At 43.0% G+C, this 21,781-nt stretch overlaps 1 protein-coding gene across 1 annotated transcript in view; it reads right to left on the bottom strand.

Moving 5' to 3' along the window:
• LOC126281781 (acetylcholinesterase-like) overlaps window positions 1–20,695 on the bottom strand; it is a 96,129-nt gene extending 75,434 nt beyond the window's left edge. The window contains exon 1 of the mRNA XM_049980987.1: window positions 20,275–20,695. Within this exon, the coding sequence (XP_049836944.1) occupies window positions 20,275–20,331 (57 nt within the window). The 5' untranslated portion in view covers window positions 20,332–20,695. The remainder of the gene's footprint in view (window positions 1–20,274) is intronic.
• Between the last annotated feature and the right edge of the window lie 1,086 nt (window positions 20,696–21,781).

Below are 21,781 nucleotides of genomic sequence, written 5' to 3'. Positions count from 1 at the left end.
CACCTACATGACTTTGTAGTTAGACAGTGCATTAATGCCTGGCGTAGCGTGCAGTAACGAGGCTTTATACCACCAGCAGTGGCCTAGATTGCAACATGCCACAGCACAACGCTCCGTTTCGGCAAGCCACCAAGTGACGATGCTGCCTCACGTCACATCCGGCCAGAGTGAGTACGTAGGCCCCCAGCTCATCTTGTAGCAGCAGATTCCATCGGCACCATGCATTCGATTGGCGCAGTCTCCGTGCCGGTCATCGGCCGAATGTGTCTCACAGATCACCATCACCAACTATGTGATGTCGCTAGTCTTTGAGCCGCCATCTGGCACTGATGGTTCTGGACTTCAGACAATGAGTCGAGTCGTAGCCACCCATTGAGTGCCGTTGCTTTCTCAGTTTTCACTTGGGCCATCGAGGCGTTCCAGCCGCCTTGGTCGCGCGCAGTACACGTCGCTAGGATGTCCTTTATTTTCTGACTTCAGTGTTTTTGAACGCTCGCCCCTCAGTATTGTTTGGATGACTCTGAAACATCTCTGTACAAAATTCTGTGGTGGCCGAAGCACTATAACCCCTTGCCCACTTCAGCGCGAACTCGCATAAGGAACATGATCTTCCACATTGCTCATAGATGTCACTGTCAGCTTAACAGTACGTGCACGTGCAGTGCAGTCAGTTGTTTATTTGTTGCCATTCGCGTCGCATTATATTTTTGGACAAAGCAAGAATTCTGACAAGAGCTATTAATCGGCTTTCGGAGTGGAGAAACTAGCAAAAAGCGCGAAAAGATGTCAAGATGTATTCAAACTCCGTCAAATTTATGAACAATTTGGACAATTTATTTGATATCGCACTTTTCAATGCTCTACAAACAATCGAGCTGGAAAAAATACATAATGTTTTTACTTCGACAGTGAGTGCCAGGTCGTAAAGCTTGATTTTCAGTAGTAGACAGTGATTCAAAAGTAGGGGTGAGTGCAAAGAAAATTGGAATAACAAAACGCAAACAAAACAAAAGTGTACTCCATCTACGTCTACATTTTCTGCTTTACTTCCTTCTTCATCATCTACAGAATCAAATATGACATTTTCAAGTTAAGGTGAAATTAACGTTCCTGATGGTGCGTTATTAGAACGTACTGACAGTTTGTTGGAGAATGGTGCAAGTCAAGGAACCGAACACTGCTGAAAAATTAGCGGTTTCTTTCGATAGATGTCATCTGAATAAATTCGGCAACAGCAGAGGGACTTGGTCACCATAATTTAGAGTTCTGTATTAATAAATCACCTCTTTATAGGGACGGGCAGGAGAAGAGATGGGAACAGTCTGAAACAATAAAGCCAGGTTTGTAGAAGGATATTTCTACAGTTCTTACCATTCATTGGGAAGGTAAACTGTAGCCATCACCACTGTTAAGTTTGGGGACAATGAACAACTCTTTGGCTTTCCGGTGCTGAGGGCAACGTACAAACCGTCTCTGCTGCGGCACAATTGCCTTAAGCGATGGCCGCCCCAGTGAGGCATACATCGTACTCGAACGCAAAATGGACAGGGAGTTGTTGTATCTACTATACCGTCATCACTTTCGTGAACTTATTTTGTGAAGGACACCGAGAAACAAGCAATCGTGACATACCAATTACCAAACTGTTGAGAAAAAACCAGTGTCAGTAATTTTGATTCTGGAAAGAAGATTGTGGATTTGTTTCTTAATGAGTAAGAAATTAAGGAGATGTTAGGCTTCTATGAAAGTGAATTGGAGACTCCAAAAGTGAGAGGTGATTACCGTGAACTCTCAGATCTCCGTGTAAAAATTTTGGAAGCAGACTTTAGAAAAACTGAAAATATACTCTGCTGGAGCAATACGTCAAGAAAGATGCATGTTAAAAGCAATTTATTGCTTAATACGTTTCTGCTAATATCGTAGCTTGAACTATCCGCTAAAAATAAAAATACATTTCATCGTGAGTGCTTATGTCAAATCGTGACTGCAGTGCAATTGAGCTGTAAAAGTTCCACGTCCGAATCTTTGTTTATTAGAAGAGCTGAAATCGTATGAAAGGACTGGTTCTATGATATCAAAGCCGTCTGTAAAGAAATTTAGTTATCATTTGTCATATTCATCAGATTTGTTCTCTCCTTATTACTCTTTAATGATAAAACCAGACGTGCACATCAACATCAAAAAGGCAGTAAATTTGGACAGGGAGAATCCACAACTTGAAAATAGATATGTTTCTTTCTGTGGAGAACTGGATGGACGACTAGATGTTACAGCTTAATATTATTCTGATTACCATTTGTTATTGGTTTTCATTCTTAAAGTTATATATCCTTACTCAAGCATGTTCCATATCAAGAAAGAGTAGGCTTCTGTTCTCCTCCTTGAAGATTATGGACGTTAGCTTTATTCAAGAATGCTCTCATGGGAGCTGAACGCACAACACTTTATATTTACACACTAAACGGACAGTTAAGGAGTTAAAGACTGTTGATGACCCTGCTGAAATGTGTGTTAAATTAATGCAAAAATTTTACCGATTGTCGACTGTAGACGAAGAGCAAAAGGAATTTGTATTCCGTAGTGTTCAAGAATATCGTAGACGGTACCCCGATTGCAAGAAAGAAGCACTGAAAAGAAAATATTTTCAGGAACACTAAACGCATCCCGAAAAGCAAATAGGTATTTCATTTTGATGTATACAACCTTCAATAACTTTTGCACTGATTAAAATTAAAATTATCTGTATTAAAATTTGTCGCTCCAGTTGGCAAGGATTAATGTCGTCCTACTTATATGAAAGTTTTTCGTAGTCGGCCGCGGTTTCCGAGCGGTTCTAAGCGCTTCAGGCCGGAACAGCGCGACTGCTACTGTCGCAGATTCGAATCCTGCCTCGGGCATGGATGTGTGTGATGTTCTTAAGTTAGTTAGGTTTAAGTAGTTCTAAATTCTAGGGGACTGATGACCTCAGATGTTAAGTCCCATAGTGCTCAGAGCTATTTGAACCGTTTCAACCATATTCGACTCCTGTATATTCTTCATTTTCGAAATAACTTTATCAATCACGTTAGACATGTTACGCTACAATACATCTCGTACGAAGGCAGATAGGTATGATAAAAAAGTAGACAAAGAAGAGGACTACAACGATACAATTGTATGAAACGTGCTGTGACACAAGGAACTACTAGGTAATGATTACAGGGCATATATTGCTTCACAAATGCAATCTGATAACACGCGTTTACTATTAATGAAAATCGACGAGATAAAACATTTGATTTATATCCCTTATCTTCTCTACCGCGAAGGATAATGTGTTCCGGGTAAAATGGGCATCTCTGATATTTCATAAACTCTGCAAGATGCCGAAACCATGTTTTCCGTGACTCAAACTACACAAAAGGCAGAGAATTTTGCAATATACACAAAAACACTAAAGCATTTGTACCTTTTGCAAGAGAAAAAACGTATTTACTAAAGGTACTTTCATTCCTGAAATGAGGACTAGAATAAATGCAACTGTGATTAATGTTAGCAGAGGAAAGCACAAATAGATATCCCTGCAAAGTTTAACATGCGGTTGAGTCTGAAATCTGGAGCAACGTTCACTTTCAGCCCTATTTTGTGATACTCACGTAGCAAGTTAGGAGAAGATCGGCTACACCCGATGACAACTTTTGTCGACACGTACAGGATATTTCCAGTTACACGAGGCCTATTCGGAAAGTAATGTCCGATCAGTCGCAAAATGGAAACCAGCATGGTATATTTGCAACAGTTAGCTACATCTCCCAATTACCTCTCTACATACTCACCGCTCCGAATTAGACATTTGTCGTAGCATTGTACCAATTTCCCAATACCCTCGTTATAGAAGCAGGCCTCTTGTGTTCCTGCCAATTCTCTACGCCGGTCTACAACTCGTTGTCTATGCCAGAACGTTGTCTTTATAGTTCGCGGTTCATGTGGACAGCTATGAAACTCAGGGAGAGTCAATTACAAACATCGAAAACGCTGCAGGAGCATCTCCATTGTCCCTTCAGAGTGCGGCCGAGAATTGTCATGAAGAAGGAAACGCATGACAGCTATTTTATGTGGGCTGCATGACATCAGAGGAATTCTCAAACCAGTCCTCCATACTTGGCGGGAGACACTACTGTTCTAGGTATATTTACGTGCTCAATGTGTGCTCAGAACTGAAAAGAGCGACATGACATGATCGATAGGCATATTAGAGACACTTCCAAGCACATCTGTGCAAAGCTTCACAGGGTTTTTCCTGTGATTTCCATTTCGCACCCCATCGAACCTTACTTTCCGAATAGCCCCCGTATTTTTCGAAACGTTTCGCTCAAAGCACTGAAAATATGTCACAATACATTGGTACCAACTAAAGAGGTGCAATAGTAAAGACTATATCTATCTTCGGAGAAGCGGTGTTCAATTCTTTATCTACCGCTAAACCACTCCAGGTGAATGTAACGCATATTCCCTTGAATGAGCCTCATACTTGTACAGCTTAATTGGACCATTGTTGTCATACCGCAAAATTTTAAAAATGTCAGCGTTATTTACAATCCCAATTTCTGTAAGTAATAGCACTAAAGTAATAGCACACTTCGAAGTGCATCAGTGCAACTGCATTACTGTTAAGAGGATATCATCTTCGTGTCAACAGTGTTTACATCTTCCATGTATGCATTGACGTCATAGTAGTTACTACTTGAAAACAGCACAACAATCCTAATAGTAAATACATAGATTTAATAAAACTCCAGGTAAAACGTATTGCAACTTTCAAAATACTGCAGGACTGTGAACACCATTAAACGTATAATAATAACGCTAAATGACGATCTTCATTCCTTCGGACAGTCAGTTTTAGAATATTGCATGACAGTTCTGTCATTATCTTTTGGAGGTAAAAAAAAATTAATATTTTCTTGGCGAACTACCATCATTACCATCATTTTGCTACCAGACCAAAGATACCGAACATTGCTCCTTTATTGGTTCCTGTCAGCTGCTTTTTAGCATCAGTCAGCTCTCATGTATGTCTCAGATTTCTCGAATGTCACTCCGTTTTCTTCTTGCCTTCCGTGTGGTCTACGCCTATGTATCAAGAAAAGGAATACCTTCAAAGGGAGGAAACTTGAGAATTCAGCATGATGACAAGTCCTACCCATTTAAGGGGATTATTCTCATTAGGACCACATTATTTCGTTCTTTATACACTGATGCTGCCTCGTGTGTCACTGAGATGGCTAACGGACGCGGCTTAAGTGCCTCAGCTGCAACCGAGGGGGATCTCTGGAGAAGCAAGACAAACGAGCGTTTCCTGTGGAGGGGCAACAGCCTTTTCAGTAGTTGCAGGAGCATCAGTTTGACAGTTTGTCCTTGCAACACCAGCCAACATGCTGTGCTGGTACAGCGAACGGCTGAAATCAAGGGGAAACTACAGCCAGTACTTTTCTCGAGGACATGCAGCTGCCGGCCGCTGTGGTCGAGCGGTTCTAGGCGCTTCAGTCCAGCACCACGCGGCTGGTAGGGTTGCAAGTGCGAATCCTGCCTCGGGCATGGATGTGACTGATGTCCTTAGGTTAGTCAGGTTGAAGTAGTTCTAAGTCTAGGGGACTGATGGCCTCAGATGTTAAGTCGCATAGTGTTTAGAGCCATTTGAAGCGTTTTTGACATGCATCTCTACTGTGTGGTTAAATGATTGTGGCATCCTATTGGGTAAAATATTCGGAGGTAAAATAGTCCCCCCATTCGAATCTACAGGCGAGAACTACTCAGAATGATGATGTCCATTAAGAAAATTAAACAGGCATTCTACGGGTCAGAGAGTGGAACGTTAGATCCCTTAATTTCGTAAGTAGGTTAGAAAATCTAAAAATAGAAATGAATAGGTTGAAGTTAGATATAGTAGCGATGCTCAGTGGCAAGATGAAAAGGACTTTTGGTCAGGTATGTACATGTACATGATTCGAACTATCAGTTTAATAAGCCACGGCTGCAAAATACTAACGCGAATTCTTTACAGACGAATGGAAAAACTGGTAGATGCAGACCTCGGGGAGGATCAGTTTGGATTCCGTCGAAATGTTGGAACACGTGAGGCAATACTGACCTTACGACTTATCTTAGAAGAAAGATTAAGAAAAGGCAAACCTACGTTTCTAGCATTTGTAGACTTAGAGAAAGCTTTTGACAATGTTGACTGGAATACTCTTTTTCAAATTCTAAAGGTGGCAGGGGTAAAATACAGGGAGCGAAAGGCTATTTATAATTTGTACAGAAACCAGATGGCAGTAATAAGAGTCGAGGGGCATGAAAGGGAAGCAGTGGTTGGGAAAGGAGTGAGACAGGGTTGTAGCCACTCCCCGATGTTATTCAATCTGTATATTGAGCAAGCAGTAAAGGAAATAAAAGAAAAATTTGGAGTAGGTATTAAAATTCATGGAGACGAAGTAAAAACTTTGAGGTTCGCCGATGACATTGTAATTCTGTCAGAGACGGCAAAGGACTTGGAAGAGCAGTTGAACGGAATGGACAGTGTCTTGAAAGGAGGATATAAGATGAACATTAACAAAAGCAAAACGAGGATAATGGAATGTAGTCAAATTAAATCGGGTGATGCTGAGGGAATTAGATTAGGAAATGAGACACTTAAAGTAGTAAAGGAGTTTTGCTATTTAGGAAGTAAAATAACTGATGATGGTCGAAGTAGAGAGGATATAAAATGTAGACTGGCAATGGCAAGGAAAGCGTTTCTGAAGAAGAGAAATTTGTTAACATCGAATATAGATTTATGTATCAGGAAGTCGTTTCTGAAAGTATTTGTTTGGAGTGTAGCCATGTATGGAAGTGAAACATGGACGATAACTAGTTTGGACAAGAAGAGAATAGAAGCTTTCGAAATGTGGTGCTACAGAAGAATACTGAAGATAAGGTGGATAGATCACGTAACTAATGAGGAGGTATTGAATAGGATTGGGGAGAAGAGAAGTTTGTGGCACAACTTGACTAGAAGAAGGGATCGGTTGGTAGGACATGTTTTGAGGCATCAAGGGATCACAAATTTAGCATTGGAGGGCAGCGTGGAGGGTAAAAATCGTAGAGGGAGACCGAGAGATGAGTACACTAAGCAGATTCAGAAGGATGTAGGTTGCAGTAGGTACTGGGAGATGAAGCAGCTTGCACAGGATAGAGTAGCATGGAGAGCTGCATCAAACCAGTCTCAGGACTGAAGACAACAACAACATGTACATGATTATAAATACAAAATCAAACAGAGGCAATACAAGAGTAGATGCTAATAATGAACAATAAAATAGGAATGCACGTAAGGTGCTATGAGCAAGACAGTGAACATATCTTCGAAGCCAAGATAGAGGCAAACCCAACACTAACCAGAGTAGTACAAGTTTGTGTCGCCCTAGCTCCTTAGATGATGAAGATATTGAAAGGATGTGTGATGAGGCAAGAGAAATTCTTCAGATAGTTAAGGAAGACGAAAACTCAGTTGTGATGAATGATAGGAATTCGGTACTAATTAGAGGAAGAAAAGGAAAAACAGTGGGAGAATATGGAAAGGGGGAGAAAATGAAAGACGGTGCCATCTGGTAAAATTTTGTACAGAGCACAATTAACACATAGTTTAACGTCGTGAAAGAACGTAGTATAGGTCGAAGAGGTATTGAGACCCTTGACGGTTTCAGACTGATTGTATAATGGGGAGACTGTTATTTCAGAACCAGATTTTAAACTACAAGACTTCTTCAGTAGCAGATATGGACTCTGAACACAATTTCTTGATCGTGAAATGTAAATTAAAACTGAAGAAATTCCAAAAAGGTAGGAAATTAAGTTGATGGGATATGGGTAAGTTGAAAGAACCATAACTTGTTAAGAGCATTAGAGGGAGCATTAGGCAACGACTGACTGCAACAGGCGAAAGGAACATACACTGATGCTCATAAATTAGAGATAATGCTGATACACGGTGAAACAACGCTCTGGTGGGCGGTTTGCTGGTTTAAATCACCTCAGGATATGACCATTTGGTGCATTTGACCTGCTGTCGTCGCACGGTGACGCTGACAGCAGCCCACATGCGCAGAGGTGTGTTGGTGCATACCAGAGTACGTTGCAGCGAGTAAGTGTGCAGACGTTTTCAGATGTGCTAATGGTAACTGTGTGTTAAAAATGGCTCAAAGAACACATATTGATGACGTTAATATGGGTAGAATACTATGTCGACTGAAGGCTAGTCAAACACAGCAAGTCGTAGCACAGGCACTCCATATGCCAGGAAGTGTGATCTCAAGATTATGGCAACGATTCCAGAAGACAGGAAACGTATCTAGGTGTTACAGTACGACACGTCCACAGTGTACAACACCACAAGACGACCGAGCTCTCACCATCAGCGCCCGCAGACGGCCACGGAGTACTGCAGGTAGCTTTGCTCGGGACTTACCGCAGCCACTGGAACAGTTGTCTCCAGACACACAGTCTACAGACGACGGAACAGACATGGTTTATTCGCCCAGAGACCTGCAAGGTGCGCTCCACTGGCACCTGGTCACAGGAGAGCCCGTAAATCCTGGTGTCAAGAACACAGTACATGGTCATTGGAACAGTGGTCCCAGGTTACGTTCACGGACGAGTCCTTGTTTACTCTTAACAGTGATTCTCGGCGAGTTTTCATCTGGCGTTAACCAGGAACCAGATACCAACTCCTTAATGTCCTTGAAAGGGACCTGTATGGAGGTCGTGGTTTGACGGTATGGGGTGGGACTATGATTGATACACGTAGAGCCTTGCATGTCTTTGACAGAGGAGGTGTAACAGGTCAGGTGTATCGGGACGTCATTTTGCACAACAGAAGATATCATGCGAATAAAGTGGCCTGCCTGTTCTCCAGACCTAAACCCCATCGAGCACGTCTGGGATGCTCTCGGTCGACGTATCGCTGCACGTCTTCAAACCCCAAGGACACTTCATGAGCTCCGAAAGGCACTGGTGCAAGAATGGGAAGCTATACCCGACAGCTGCTCGACCACCTGATACAGAGTATGCCGACCCGTTGTGCGTCCTGTGTACGTGTGCATGGTGAACGTATACCATATTTATTTCGGGATACATGCGCAGGAAGCAGTAGCGTTTTGTAGCACATGTGTTTCGAGACGGTTTTCTCAACGTAACACCAATACCGTGGACTTACAGATCTGTGTCGTGTGTGTTCCCTATGTGCCTATATGCTATTAGAGCCAGTTGTGTGTAGTACCACGTTGTGTGGCACCACATTCTGCAATTATCCTTAATTTATGAGCATGAGTGTAGTAGATGATGAAGGGGTAGCAATAAAGGATCAAACGGTTAAAAAGACAAGGCCTAGTGGAAATTCTTGGGTATCGCAGGAGATAATAAATTTAATTATTAAAAGAAAATATTAGCAGCAAATGCAGCAGCCGAAAACAAATACAACCGTCTAAAAAGTGAGACAGAGTATGTGCAAAACGGCTAATCTGGTATTACCAGAGAACAAATTTAAGATTGCAGAAGCATGTACACCAGGGGGAAGACAGTTGCCCGCCTGCAGGAGAATTAAGCAGGTCTCAGGAGAAAAGAGAGGCAGCTGAATGAATATCAAAAACTCAGATGGAAACCCTGTACTAAGCAGAGAAGGGAAAGTTGAAAGGTGGAAGATATTGTATATAGGGGGCCCATAGAAGGGAAGTAACTAGAAAGTAATATTACAGAAAGGGGAGAGGAAATAGATGAAAATCACAGGTAGGTATGACACTGCGAGAACAATTTTACGTAACACTGTAAGACCTAAGACGAAACAAGACCCCTGGAGAACTCATGATTCCCTCAGACTTGTTGATATCTTTGTGAGAGCCAGCCATGACAAAACTAATCCACCTGGTGTGCAAGGTATGTCATACAAGAGAAATACCCTCAGACTTTAACAAGAATAGAATAAATCCATTTCCAAAGAAAGTAGGTTCTGGTAGGTATGAGTATTATCGGAGTATCAGTTTAATAATTCACGGCATCATTATTTACAGAAGAATGCAAAAACTCGTAGTAGCTGAACACAGGGAAGATCAGTTTGGGTTCCGGAGAAATGTTGCAACACGCGAGGCAATACACACCCTACGGTTGATAATGTAGCTTAAAGAAAGGCAAACCTACTTCATCGCTTTTGTAGAGTTAGTGAAAGGTTTTGTCAAAGTTGAGCGGAACACACTCTTTGAAAATTTGAAGACAGAAGGGGTAAAACACAGCGAGAGAAAGATTGTATACAACTTGTACAGAAACCAGTCAGCTAATATAAGAGTCGAAGGACCTGACAAGGAAGCAGCCGTTGATAGGAGAATGAGACAAGCATGTAGACTATCTCCGAAGCTATACATCATGTACATTGAGCAAGCAGTAAAGGAAGATAAAGAAAAATTTGGAAAGGTATTGAAGTTCAGAAAGAAGAAGTAAAATTTTAGTGGCTGGCCAGTGACATTGAAATTCTGTCAGAGACAGCAAAGTACTTGGAAGTGTAGTTCAACGGAATGGGAAATGTCTTGAACGAAAGATATAAAATGAATATTAACAAAAGCAAAACAAGGATAATTGAATGTAGTCGAATTAAATCAGGCGATACTGAGGGAATTAGATTCGGAAATGAGACACTAGAAGTAGTAGATTAGTTTTAGTACTCCGGCAGTAAAATAACTGATGATGGCCGAAGGAGAGAGGATAGAAAATGTAGATTGGCTACAAGAAGAAAAGTGTTTCTCAAGAAGAGAACTCTGTTAACTTCAAATATATGTTTAAGCCTTAGAAGTTTTATCTGTAGGCATTTGTATGGAATGTAGCCTTAGATGGAAGTGAAAGACGGATAATAAGCGGTTCCGACAAGAAGAGAACAGAAGCTTTTAAATGTGATGTTGCAGAAGAGTGCTGAAGATTAGATAGGTGGATCGTACAACTAATAAGGAGGTACTAAACAGAATCGGGGAGAAAAATTTGTGGCATAAGTTGATCAAAAGAATGTCTCTGCTGATGGGATACGTCGTGAGGCGTCAAGGAATCGTCAAATCGTCAGTTTAGTAATGGAGGGAGATGTGTGTTTTTGTGTGTTTGTCGGAGGGGGGGGGGGGGGGGGGGAGGTTGAGACTTGAGGAGGCAGACCAAGACGAGTTCAATAAGCAGGTTCAAATGGATGTGGGCTGCAGTAGCTATTCTGAGATGAGACTTGCACCGTATAGGTTAGCGTGGAGAGCTGCATCAAAGCAGTCTTCGGACCGCTACTACATCGTACACTGGTAGGTCAAAACATCATGACCACGTGCTTAAGGGCGTGTTGGCCCGCCTTTGGAAAGCAATGTGAAAGCGTTGTTCCCCGGCATGGGTTCAACAAGTAGCTGATAGGCCTTCGGTGGTACATAGCACCAGATGTCAACGAACATATAACGCAGTTCCCGTAATTTACAGATCAGTGGTTTCAGAGAGCGGAACGGGTACCCAGTACTGTCTTAGATCTGTAACATCGGGTTCTGATCAGCAAATCCGAATCAAGTGACCAACAGACAATGTGAGTTAACTATTATGCTCTTGAAAGCGCTGTAGGATGTTTCTCGCCCCGTGGTGGAGGCATTTATCTTGTTGGAAGGTGCCATTGCCGTCCCAGGTAAACATCAGACATGAAGGGTTGCAGGTGATTCGAAATAATCTTCACGGAATCCCAAACTATCATGGTGTCTTGGATTACTACAACAAAAACCGTGAACATCCAGGTGAATGTCAAATATAGCTTCATAGTGCCCCCCCCCCCCCCCCCCCCCCCCCGTCATCCGTACGATGCACGGTGTATGTTTCGAGCAACCGTTCACTTGGATGACGGAGTATAAGAGCACGATGCTTTGCGTAACAAGAAACGGATTCATTCAATCAGGTAACACGTTTCCATCGATAAGCGGTTCAATCTCAATGATCCACTGCACACAGCAGTCGTTATGGGCAATGTCGTTCGTTCAATGTGGAAAAACATAGCCGCCGTCTGCTATGGAACTCGGTGTTCAACAATAGACGCTGAACGGCGTGATCCAGGACAACTGTGTCTGCACCAGCACCGTATTCTGTCGTCAGAGGTGCCATCGTTCGCCACCTACCCTGCTTTACAGAACAGGGAAGCTTTCAACCTACACGTTCTGTGATGACACGTGGACGTCCGACACCTTCTCACCAACTGGTGGTTTCAACGTCTTCAACCACTTTCTGTACATGATTACACAGAAGCACAAAAACAGCTGGCCAAATTCGCCGTTTCCGAGGTGCTCGTCCCAAATGCCGGGCCGTAACACGCTTGCACTACCTGATCAAAAGTAACCGAACGCCTATTGGTGTGCATTAATGTCGGCTGTGACCAGCCTCGTCGATTATAAAGGCTTGAAACCTGCTGGAGACACTTCCAACGAGGTGTCTGAATCTCTGCGGAGGAGTGTCATCCCATTCTTCCTCAAGAGCCGAAACCAGACAAAGCAATGATGTTGGACTTTGGGGTATGGAGCCGAGTCGACGTTCTGACTCAGTCAAAATGCCCTCCATTGGGTCCACACCGAGACTCTGGGCAGGCCAATCCACTTTCATATTATTTCACATTCTGTGTTTTCTTAAGTGCAGTTGGATAACCACATTGTAATCTCACCCAAAACGTAACATCACCTACTTCACTGTTCGCACTCCACATGGGGGCAGGTAATGTTCTCCAGCCATTCGTCAGACCCAAACCCTTCCAGCAGACTGCCACAGGGTACAACGTGATTCATCACTCCAAAGCCCTGTGGAACTCAGTAGTGATTTCTTACGCTGATTTCATGCTTCTTTTGTAGCCACCGTCCGAAATTGTCGGCGGTCCCTATCCACTGGTACATGACGTCATCTTGATCTCAGTTCGTGGATTTTCATTCATTTTTCCAGTTCACGGTCAGTTAACGAACACTCTACTTGGGTAACTTTTGAAAGGCTGAAATTTCGCTCCTGGATTTAATGACTAGCTCACGTTCGAAGTAAGTACTCAGATCTTTTAACCTACCAATTCTGCTGTTTCTCTACTGACAACACAGTACTCTTCCCTTTATTTTACATTGGCGAGTGCGCATATCGTGAATCTAGTGGTATTCCGCATTACGTAGGGTTGTCTTGATACCCTGGATCAAAAAGAGTACTCCGCAAGCCACTGTAAATTACACGGCTAAGAGTACATGGTGCCGGTGTGATCCATTTCTTTAGTACTCTATTCGCCTATCAATCAGTGGAAAACTGACTGTCTCAGTACATCTATAAAGGCCGTAATGTCGCTTATTTCATTCTCACTATCCTTAGGCAGCATACACGTGAGTAGCAGCATAATGGTCGCACAGTCTTCTTTAGATATTTATCTATACTTACTCTATAGGGGTACACTAATCATTTGCATATCCCAGCAAATCCCATTTGACGTTTGTGACATGTCACCTACATGTTGTTGCTATATTCACGGCCAGCAATGTATTCCCCATTCTATCAGTGACTGAAGTATGTTTACGCTGATTTGTTTCGCCCCACCTCGGCACTCAGATAAAACAGGAAGCTACTTTCCACATGATATATGTCACAGTGATTACTGGTTTTGGTCTGATATGTAAGCTCTCACTTTTGGAAGCATGGCTCTTAGGCAAGAATCAAGGTTCTATTCTCTGTCTGCCCGTGCTGATGTATGTTGCTCACATGCGGTGAATCTCGGAATGGTTCGCATAAGAAGGCCACCGGCGATGCATTTGTTCATCCTTGTCCAGCTGACCTGGAAGTAGGCAAGCCTAAAACTACGATCTCCTTGTTTCAAAAATCGACTCTAGTTCTGACTGCTTTATAAAGTTCCAGATTTTCGTTTGGTAAATCTTGATTAGTGCAGTGTCCCTCTGCCCCACGACAAAAAATGGGTCAAATGGCTCTGAGCACTATGGGACTCAACTGCTGAGGTCATCATCAGAACTTAGAACTACTTAAACCTAACTAACCTAAGGACATCACACACATCCATGCCCGAGGCAGGATTCGAACCTGCGACCGTAGTGGTCGCGCGGTTCCAGACTGAAGCGCCTAGAACCGCTCGGCCACCCTTGTCGGCCGCCCCACGACACATTCAGTGATTTAACAATGGTACAATGCAATAGACCTGTCTATTCCTTACGAATGATGTAACATCATACGACTTATCTGTAAGCGATACTCATTTGGACATCCGCCACGTATCAGCCACAGCCTCAACAGGCACTTGTGACGCTCTTATCAGCTGCATTTATTGTTGCTTCCCACAGCGTGCAGTGTTAGATAAACCATGTCAATCGAGTAAAGGTACTAGAGAGGTATTCCTGACGTTGTGCCTGGTAATTGAAGCAAAGTGAAGAAAAATCAACAAGTGCTCATACGATTTATCGACCTAGAAAAAAAGTTGGACAGCGTAAAACGGTACCAGATGTTCGAATTCTGAGAAAAATAAGAGTAAGTTATACGGAAAGTCGGGTAATGTACAGGACGTACAAGAAACAAGAGCAGACAGTAAGAATGGAAGAAAATGAACGAAGTGAACGGATTAAAAATGGTATACGACAGGGCTGCAGCCTTTCGTCCTTACTGTTCAATCTATGCATAGGAAGCAATGACGAAAATAAAAGAAATACAGGGTGAAAGCAATTCAATGTTAAGATTCGCTGATGACATTGTTTTCCTCACTGAGGGTGAAGAAGAATTACAGGATCTGTTGAATGGAATTAACAATATAATGAGCACATAATACGGACTAAGAGTAAACGGAAGAAAGAGGAAAGTAACCAGCAATAGCAGAAATGAGAGTAGTAAAGGTATTAAAAGCAGACTACCACAAACGAAGAGGGCATTTCTGGCCAGAACAAGTGTACTAGTATCAAACATAGGCCTTAATGTGAGGAAGAATTTTCATAAAATTTACGTTTGGTGCGCAGTATTGTACAGGGCGAACATTAATAAAACCGAAAAACTTCAACAACAGATTCCTGATTGGAAATGGAGCAAAAAAAATGTACTGTGACCTTCTATCCGGAAATGCATCGTTGCCGCGGAAAATGTCTATGACGAATGAAAGTTCCTCTGACCTCGCGCCATATGTATGTTGCAGGCTGTCTGATTGACGCAGCGTGCTACAAGCAGCAGAATGGTCCGGTATTCATACTTGGAACAAGCCGAGATGGTGTTTGTATACGTCCAAGCACATGGAAACGATCGAGAGGAAGAACGGCTACACCAAAACAAGTACCCTCACAGACACCACCCACATCACACAACACTTCAAGCCGTTTCTGGGCGTTTGTGTGATCATGGATCCTTTCACACAGACGATCGTGCAGGGAGGAGTCGAACTGTGCGTACACCAGTATTGAAGGACCGGTTTCTACAGGATACTGAGACGAATCCTAGTACAAGCTCCAGGCAAGTGGCCCACCAACAAGTACGATTATGTGTATCCTGCATGACAAACGATACTATCCCTATCATCTAAATCCCATGAAGGCCACTTTGAAAATCTTTTGTGACGTGGATGCGATGCAGCTCTGTACCTGTGCTCCGAGACGATTTGTTGTCGTTACACGCCCACCGTCCATTTCCAGACGCAAGTTCGTAGCAGCTTTTCTCCTCCATTTCGTTTCAGGAACCCGTCCCTGCAGTTTGTTCGTTTTATTGATCTTTACCCTGTACGGTAGTGAATCATGGGCAAGGGGAAAACCGGAACAGAAGAGAATGTGGTGCTACAGAAGAAAATTGAAAGTTAGGTGGACTGGTAAACTAAAGAATAAGGACGCCCTCCGTAGAATCGACGGAGAAAGGAACATAAAACACTCACTAGAAGAAGGAACTTTGTGATAAGACATGTGTTAAGACGTCAGGGAATAACCCCCATGTACTAGAAGCGGCCGTACAGGTTAAAAACTATAGGGAAAGACAAATAAAAAATCCAACGTGTTCAATTTCGTACTCTCGATTATTTAAGGAATAGGTGTTTACTGGTATATGTATAATGCATAATCACTTCTACAATGACTGTTCTGCCTAATATTTACCATGAGTAAAGTTAGATATGGTTTCATATTGAAGATCTTCGCTGTAAAAGTGGTAAGGGATAGTCGATGAGAAACAGAGTTACTGCATGTAAAAAGTGGTAAGTGATGGGCCTTTTCACATTAGTTGATGGTTCCCCGATAAATCGAAAGACAGAGGTTCTCTCTCTCTCTCTCATTTCAGTTTCTCGCTAACGTCAACTTCGTCGTGATGTCTGCACATAAACAGAGGTAACTGAATAAAACGTGTATCTCGGTAATCGACGATGTTCGTACCAGAAAATGGTTTCCAGGGAAGATTTGTACCAATCTGAGGACGCTGTGGAAAACTAAGACTCGGGTAAAAATCTGACTGAAAATGCTCTTGAAAAGTTGCTGCTTTTCAGATAAATGGTTCAAGTGACTCTGAGTACTATGGGACTTAACATCTGAGGTCATCAGTCCCCTAGAACTTAGAACTACTTAAACATAACTAACCTAAGGACATCACACACATCCATGCCCGAGGCAGGATTCGAACCTGCGACCGTAGCAGTCACGCGGTTCCGGCCTGCAGCGTCTAGAACCGCGTGGCGACCGCGGTCGGCTATTCAGATCAATGTGAATATTCATTTAAGAAAGTAAACAAGGTTAACTTTTGTCCCTACCACAGCTTACGTGAATTTTTTTTTTATACGCTGTAGTAAATTTTTTGTTAAACTTAATTTTCTGTTGTGCTGGACCATGCTCGCTTTTTCACTTTTGTGATTGTTATACCTCATAATAGGTGGATATGGACTGGGGGGAACGAATGAAGGAGGAACCCGTTTGGTACAATTTTACACAGAACATAATTTAATCATAGCTAACGCTTGGTTTAAGAATCATGCAAGAAAGCTGTATACGTGGGATAGACCTGGAGGCACAGGAAGGTTTCAGATTGATTATATAGTGGTAAGACAGAGATTTCGGAACAAAATTTTAAATTATAAGACGTTTCCTGCGGCAGATGTGGGCTCTGATCACAGTTTATCCGTTATGAACCGTAGATTAAAAAAATGGCTCTAAGCACTGTGGGATTTAACATCTGAGGTCATCAGTCCCTTAGACTTAGAACTACTTAAATCTAATTAACCTAAGGACATCACACACATCCATGCCCGAGGCAGGATTCGAACCTGCGACCGTAGTAGTAGAATCGCTAGGCCACAAACGGCCGGCCTGTAGATTAAAGCTGAAGAAACTGCAAAACGGTAGAAATTTAAGGAGATGGGACCTGGATAAACTGAAAGAACCAGAGGTTGCAGAGAATTTGAGAGGGAGTATTAGGGATCGATTGACAAGAATAAGGGAAAGTAATAGAGGGGAAGAAGAATGGGTAGCTTTGAGAGATGAAATAGTGAAGGCAGCAGAGGATCATGTAGGTGAAAAGACGAAGGCTAGTAGAAATCCTTGTGTAAGACAAGAGATATTGAATTTAATTGATGAAGGGGAAAAAATATAAAAAGACAGTGAATGAAGCAGGCGAAAGGGAATAAAAACGTCTGAAGAACGATATTGACAAGAAGTGCAAAATGGCTAATAAAGAATGGGTAGAGATCCAGTTTAAGGATTTAGAAGCATACATCACTAGGTCAAAGATAGATGCCGCCTACAGGAAAATTAAAGAGGCCTTGGTGAAAAAGGAACCACCTATATGAATATCAAGAGCTCAGATGGGAAATCAGTCCTAAGGAAAGAAGGGAAAACGAAAGGTGAAGGGAGTGTGTAGAGGACCTATACAGGGGAGATGTACTAGCGGGCAATACTATGGACATGGGAGAGGACGTAGATGAAGAGCAAATGGAAGATACGATACTACGTGAAGAAATTGACAGAGCACTGAAAGATTTCTGCCGAAAAAGGGCTCTGGAGTAGACAACATTCCGTCTGAACTACTGACAGCCTTGGGAGAGCCAGCTATGAGAAAACTCTTCCGTCGTGACGAAGACGTATGAGAGTGGCAAAGTACCCTCAGACTTTAAGAAGAATATAATAATTCCAATTCCAAAGAAAGCAGGTGCTGACAGGTGTGAAAATTACCGAACTATCAGCTTAATGAGTCACAGTTGCAATATACTAAAACGAATTCATTACAGAAGAATAGAAAAACTGGTAGAAGCTGTTCTTGGGGAAGATCAGTTTGTATTGCGGAGAAATATAGGAACACGTTAGGGAATACTGACCCTAGGGTTCCTCGTAGAAGATAGGTTAAGGGAAGGCAAACCTGCATTAACAGCCTTTGCAGACACATAGAAAGCTTTTGATAACGTTGACTGGAATACTCTCTTTCAAATTCTAAACGTGTCAGGGATAAAATACAGGGAGCGAGAAGCTATTTACAATTTCTACAGAAACCAGGCGATAGTTATACTAGTCGAGAGGTTTGATTGGAAAGCGGTGGTTGAGAAGAGAGTGTCCCGATGTAAATCAGTTAGTGCATTGAACAAGCAGTAAACGAAACAAAAGAAAAATTAGGAGTAGGAATTAAAAACTAGGGAGAAGTAATAAAAACTTTGAGGTTTGCCGATGGAATTTTTAATTCTCTCACATACAACAAAGGACTTCGAAGATCAGTTGAACGGAATGGACAGTGTCCTGAAAGGACGACATAACTTGAACATCAACAAAAGCAAAACTCTGATAATCGAAAGCAATCGAATTAAATGAGACTATGTTGAGGGAATTAGATAAGGGAATGAGACACTTAAAGCAGTAGATGAGTTTTGCTATTTCGGCAGCAACATGACTCACGATAGTCGATGCAGACTGGCAAGGGCAAGGAAAGCGTTTCTGAAAAAGAGAAATTTGTTGACATCGAATATGGACTTAAGTGTAAGGAAGTTTTTCCTGAAAGTGTTTGTATGGAGTGTAGCCATGCATGGAAGTGAAACATGGACGATAAAAATTTTAGAGAAGAGAATAGAAGCTTTCGAAATGTGCTGCTGCAGAAGAATGCTGAAGATTAGATGGGTAGATCACGTAACTAGGAGACACTGAATAGAATTGGGGTGAAAAGAAATTTGTGGCATAACCTGACGAGAAGGAGAGATAAGTTGGTAGGACACATCCTAAGACATCAAGGGTTTACCAGTTCAATACTAGAGGGAAGCATAGGGGAAGTCGTAGAGGGAGACTAAGAGATAAATACAGCAAGCAGATTCAGACGGATGTAGGTTCCATTAGTTACTCGGAGGTGAAGAAGCTTGCACAGTAAAGAGCAGCCGGCCGCGGTGGTCTCGCGGTTCTAGGCGCGCAGTCCGGAACCGTGCGACTGCTACGGTCGCAGGTTCGAATCCTGCCTCGGGCATGGATGTGTGTGATGTCCTTAGGTTAGTTAGGTTTAAGTAGTTCTAAGTTCTAGGGGACTGATAACCACAGCAGTTGAGTCCCATAGTGCTCAGAGCCATTTGAACCATTTGAAGTAAAGAGCAGCATGGAGAGCTGCATAAAACCAGTCTCAGGATTGAAGATTACAACAGCAACAACATTCTTCATTAAAGCACAGATTGTATCGAAAACTGAAACAATCCGGACCTTTTATACGTGTAATTTTGGGAAGTTTCGCAGCAATGTTTCGCTCTTCGCCCAGCAAGTAATTCGACGCTAACCCATGCCAAGTACACCCAGTTTGCAAGCAAACAATGTTATGTACCCAATGACGAATAGTTAATAATAAATTTTTGTGTGGAATTCAGCATTTTAAAATTCGGTGTTACTGTAAATATTGTGTTGAAAACGATGTGATAATCGAATAAGAAAATCACATTGCACGTAATCGAAATAGCTTATTTATGATATTTTGCTGAAACTTAACTTGTCCCTTGCCATTGTTTACAGCCGATGTTTTCAATTAGTGTCTTTCGAATTTCAGATGTCAACATAATTACAGTTGAAACTCTTGCAATGCGTTTAATCTGACGTTTGACGTACAACAATTTAGAAGCGGACTTGGCCATACATGTACAAAACTTAGGGAAGAATGGTCATTGTTGGAATCGTGATGCTAAGATTTTGTTACCTGATGATGGTCTAGTTGATCGAAATTGTGTAGCACAATAAAGAGATGCAGTGAGCATATGTTTTTGTGTTATGTAGAAACAACGTTTTTACTCACATGGGAAGAGGTGTAGAAGCTGATTATGATAAAGATGACAGTCGCGAGGAGCTTCATGTCGACCTCTGTACGGGAGAGGTGAGATCCGTCAGCTGGACAGACGAGCACTGATGTCCACGGGTGCCGGTCGGCTATTGTTATAGCCGCGAGAACGCGGGCTCTTATCTCCCGCTTCCAAATCTGGCGGCCACGCTCGAGCTATCAGATGGAGTGACGCCGGCCGGCCCGTGCAGCTCGGTGAGCCAGTTACACAAGAGCGGAGGCGCGCGGCTGCTCCTCCTGCATCCGTCCCGCGACCCGCACTACGCGACTCCATCCCGTCCGCCGGAAACCCCCTGGCCGCTGTGCGACGTCAGGCGCCTCGCGGCAGCCTTGCGCAAACCTTGCCACCTTAACCTTCACAGCGGCTAGCGGAAACAGTGTCCGCACAGGTTGTAGGCGCGCTTCGTGTTGGCGCGGCGGAATAAATTAAGGTAATCACCCGCTCGGCGTTGTGAACCGGTTCGAGGACTTTTACGTTGTTATGTTTGTGGATTTTACGCAGACCTTTTCACCACCAGCTAATCTCAGATTACGCCATCACGCCAGTAGCACTTCACTGACTGATACACTACTGGCCATTAAAATTGCTACACAAAGAAGATATGCAGATGATAAACGGGTATTCATTGGACAGATATATTATACTAGACCTGACATGTGATTACAATTTCACGCAATTTGGGTGCATAGATCCTGAGAAATCAGTACCCAGAACAAACACCTCTGACCGTAATAACGGCCTTGATACGCCTGGGCATTGAGTCAAACATAGCTCGGATGGCGTGTACAGGTACAGCTGCCCATGCAGCTTCAACACGATACCACAGTTCATCAAGAGTAGTGACTGGCGTATTGTGACAAGCCAGTTGCTCGGCCAACCATTGACGAGACGTTTTCAATTGGTGAGAGATCTGGTGAATGTGCTGGCCAGGGCAGCAGTCCAACATATTCTGTATCCAAAAAGGCCCGTACAGGACCTGCAACATGCGGTCGTGCATTATCCTGCTGAAATGTAGGGTTTTGCAGGGATCCAATGAACGGTAGAGCCAGGGGTCGTAACACATCTGAAATGTAACGTCAACTGTTCAAAGTGCGGTCAGTGCGGTGAACGAGAAGTGTAACCAATGGCACCCCATACCATCACGCCGGGAGATACGCCAGTATGGCGATGATGAATACACGCTTCCAATGTGCGTTCACCGCAATGTCGCCATACACGGACGCGACCAACGTGATGCTGTAAACAGAACCTGGATTCATCCGAAAAAATGAGGCTATGCCATTCGTGCACCCAGGTTAGTCGTTGTGTACACCATCGTAGGCGGTACTGTCTGCGATGCAGAGTCAAGGGTAAACGTAGCCATAGTCTCCGAGCTGATAGTCCATGCTGCTGCAAACGTCGTCGAACTGTTCGTGTAGATGGTTGTCGTCTTCCAAAAGTCCCCATCTGGTGACTCAGGGATCG

This window comes from Schistocerca gregaria, chromosome 7, assembly GCF_023897955.1.
Source record: "Schistocerca gregaria isolate iqSchGreg1 chromosome 7, iqSchGreg1.2, whole genome shotgun sequence".
NCBI lineage: Eukaryota > Metazoa > Arthropoda > Insecta > Orthoptera > Acrididae > Schistocerca > Schistocerca gregaria.
Note: the sequence above shows the minus strand (reverse complement) of the source record. Positions and strands in the feature narration are given on the sequence as shown.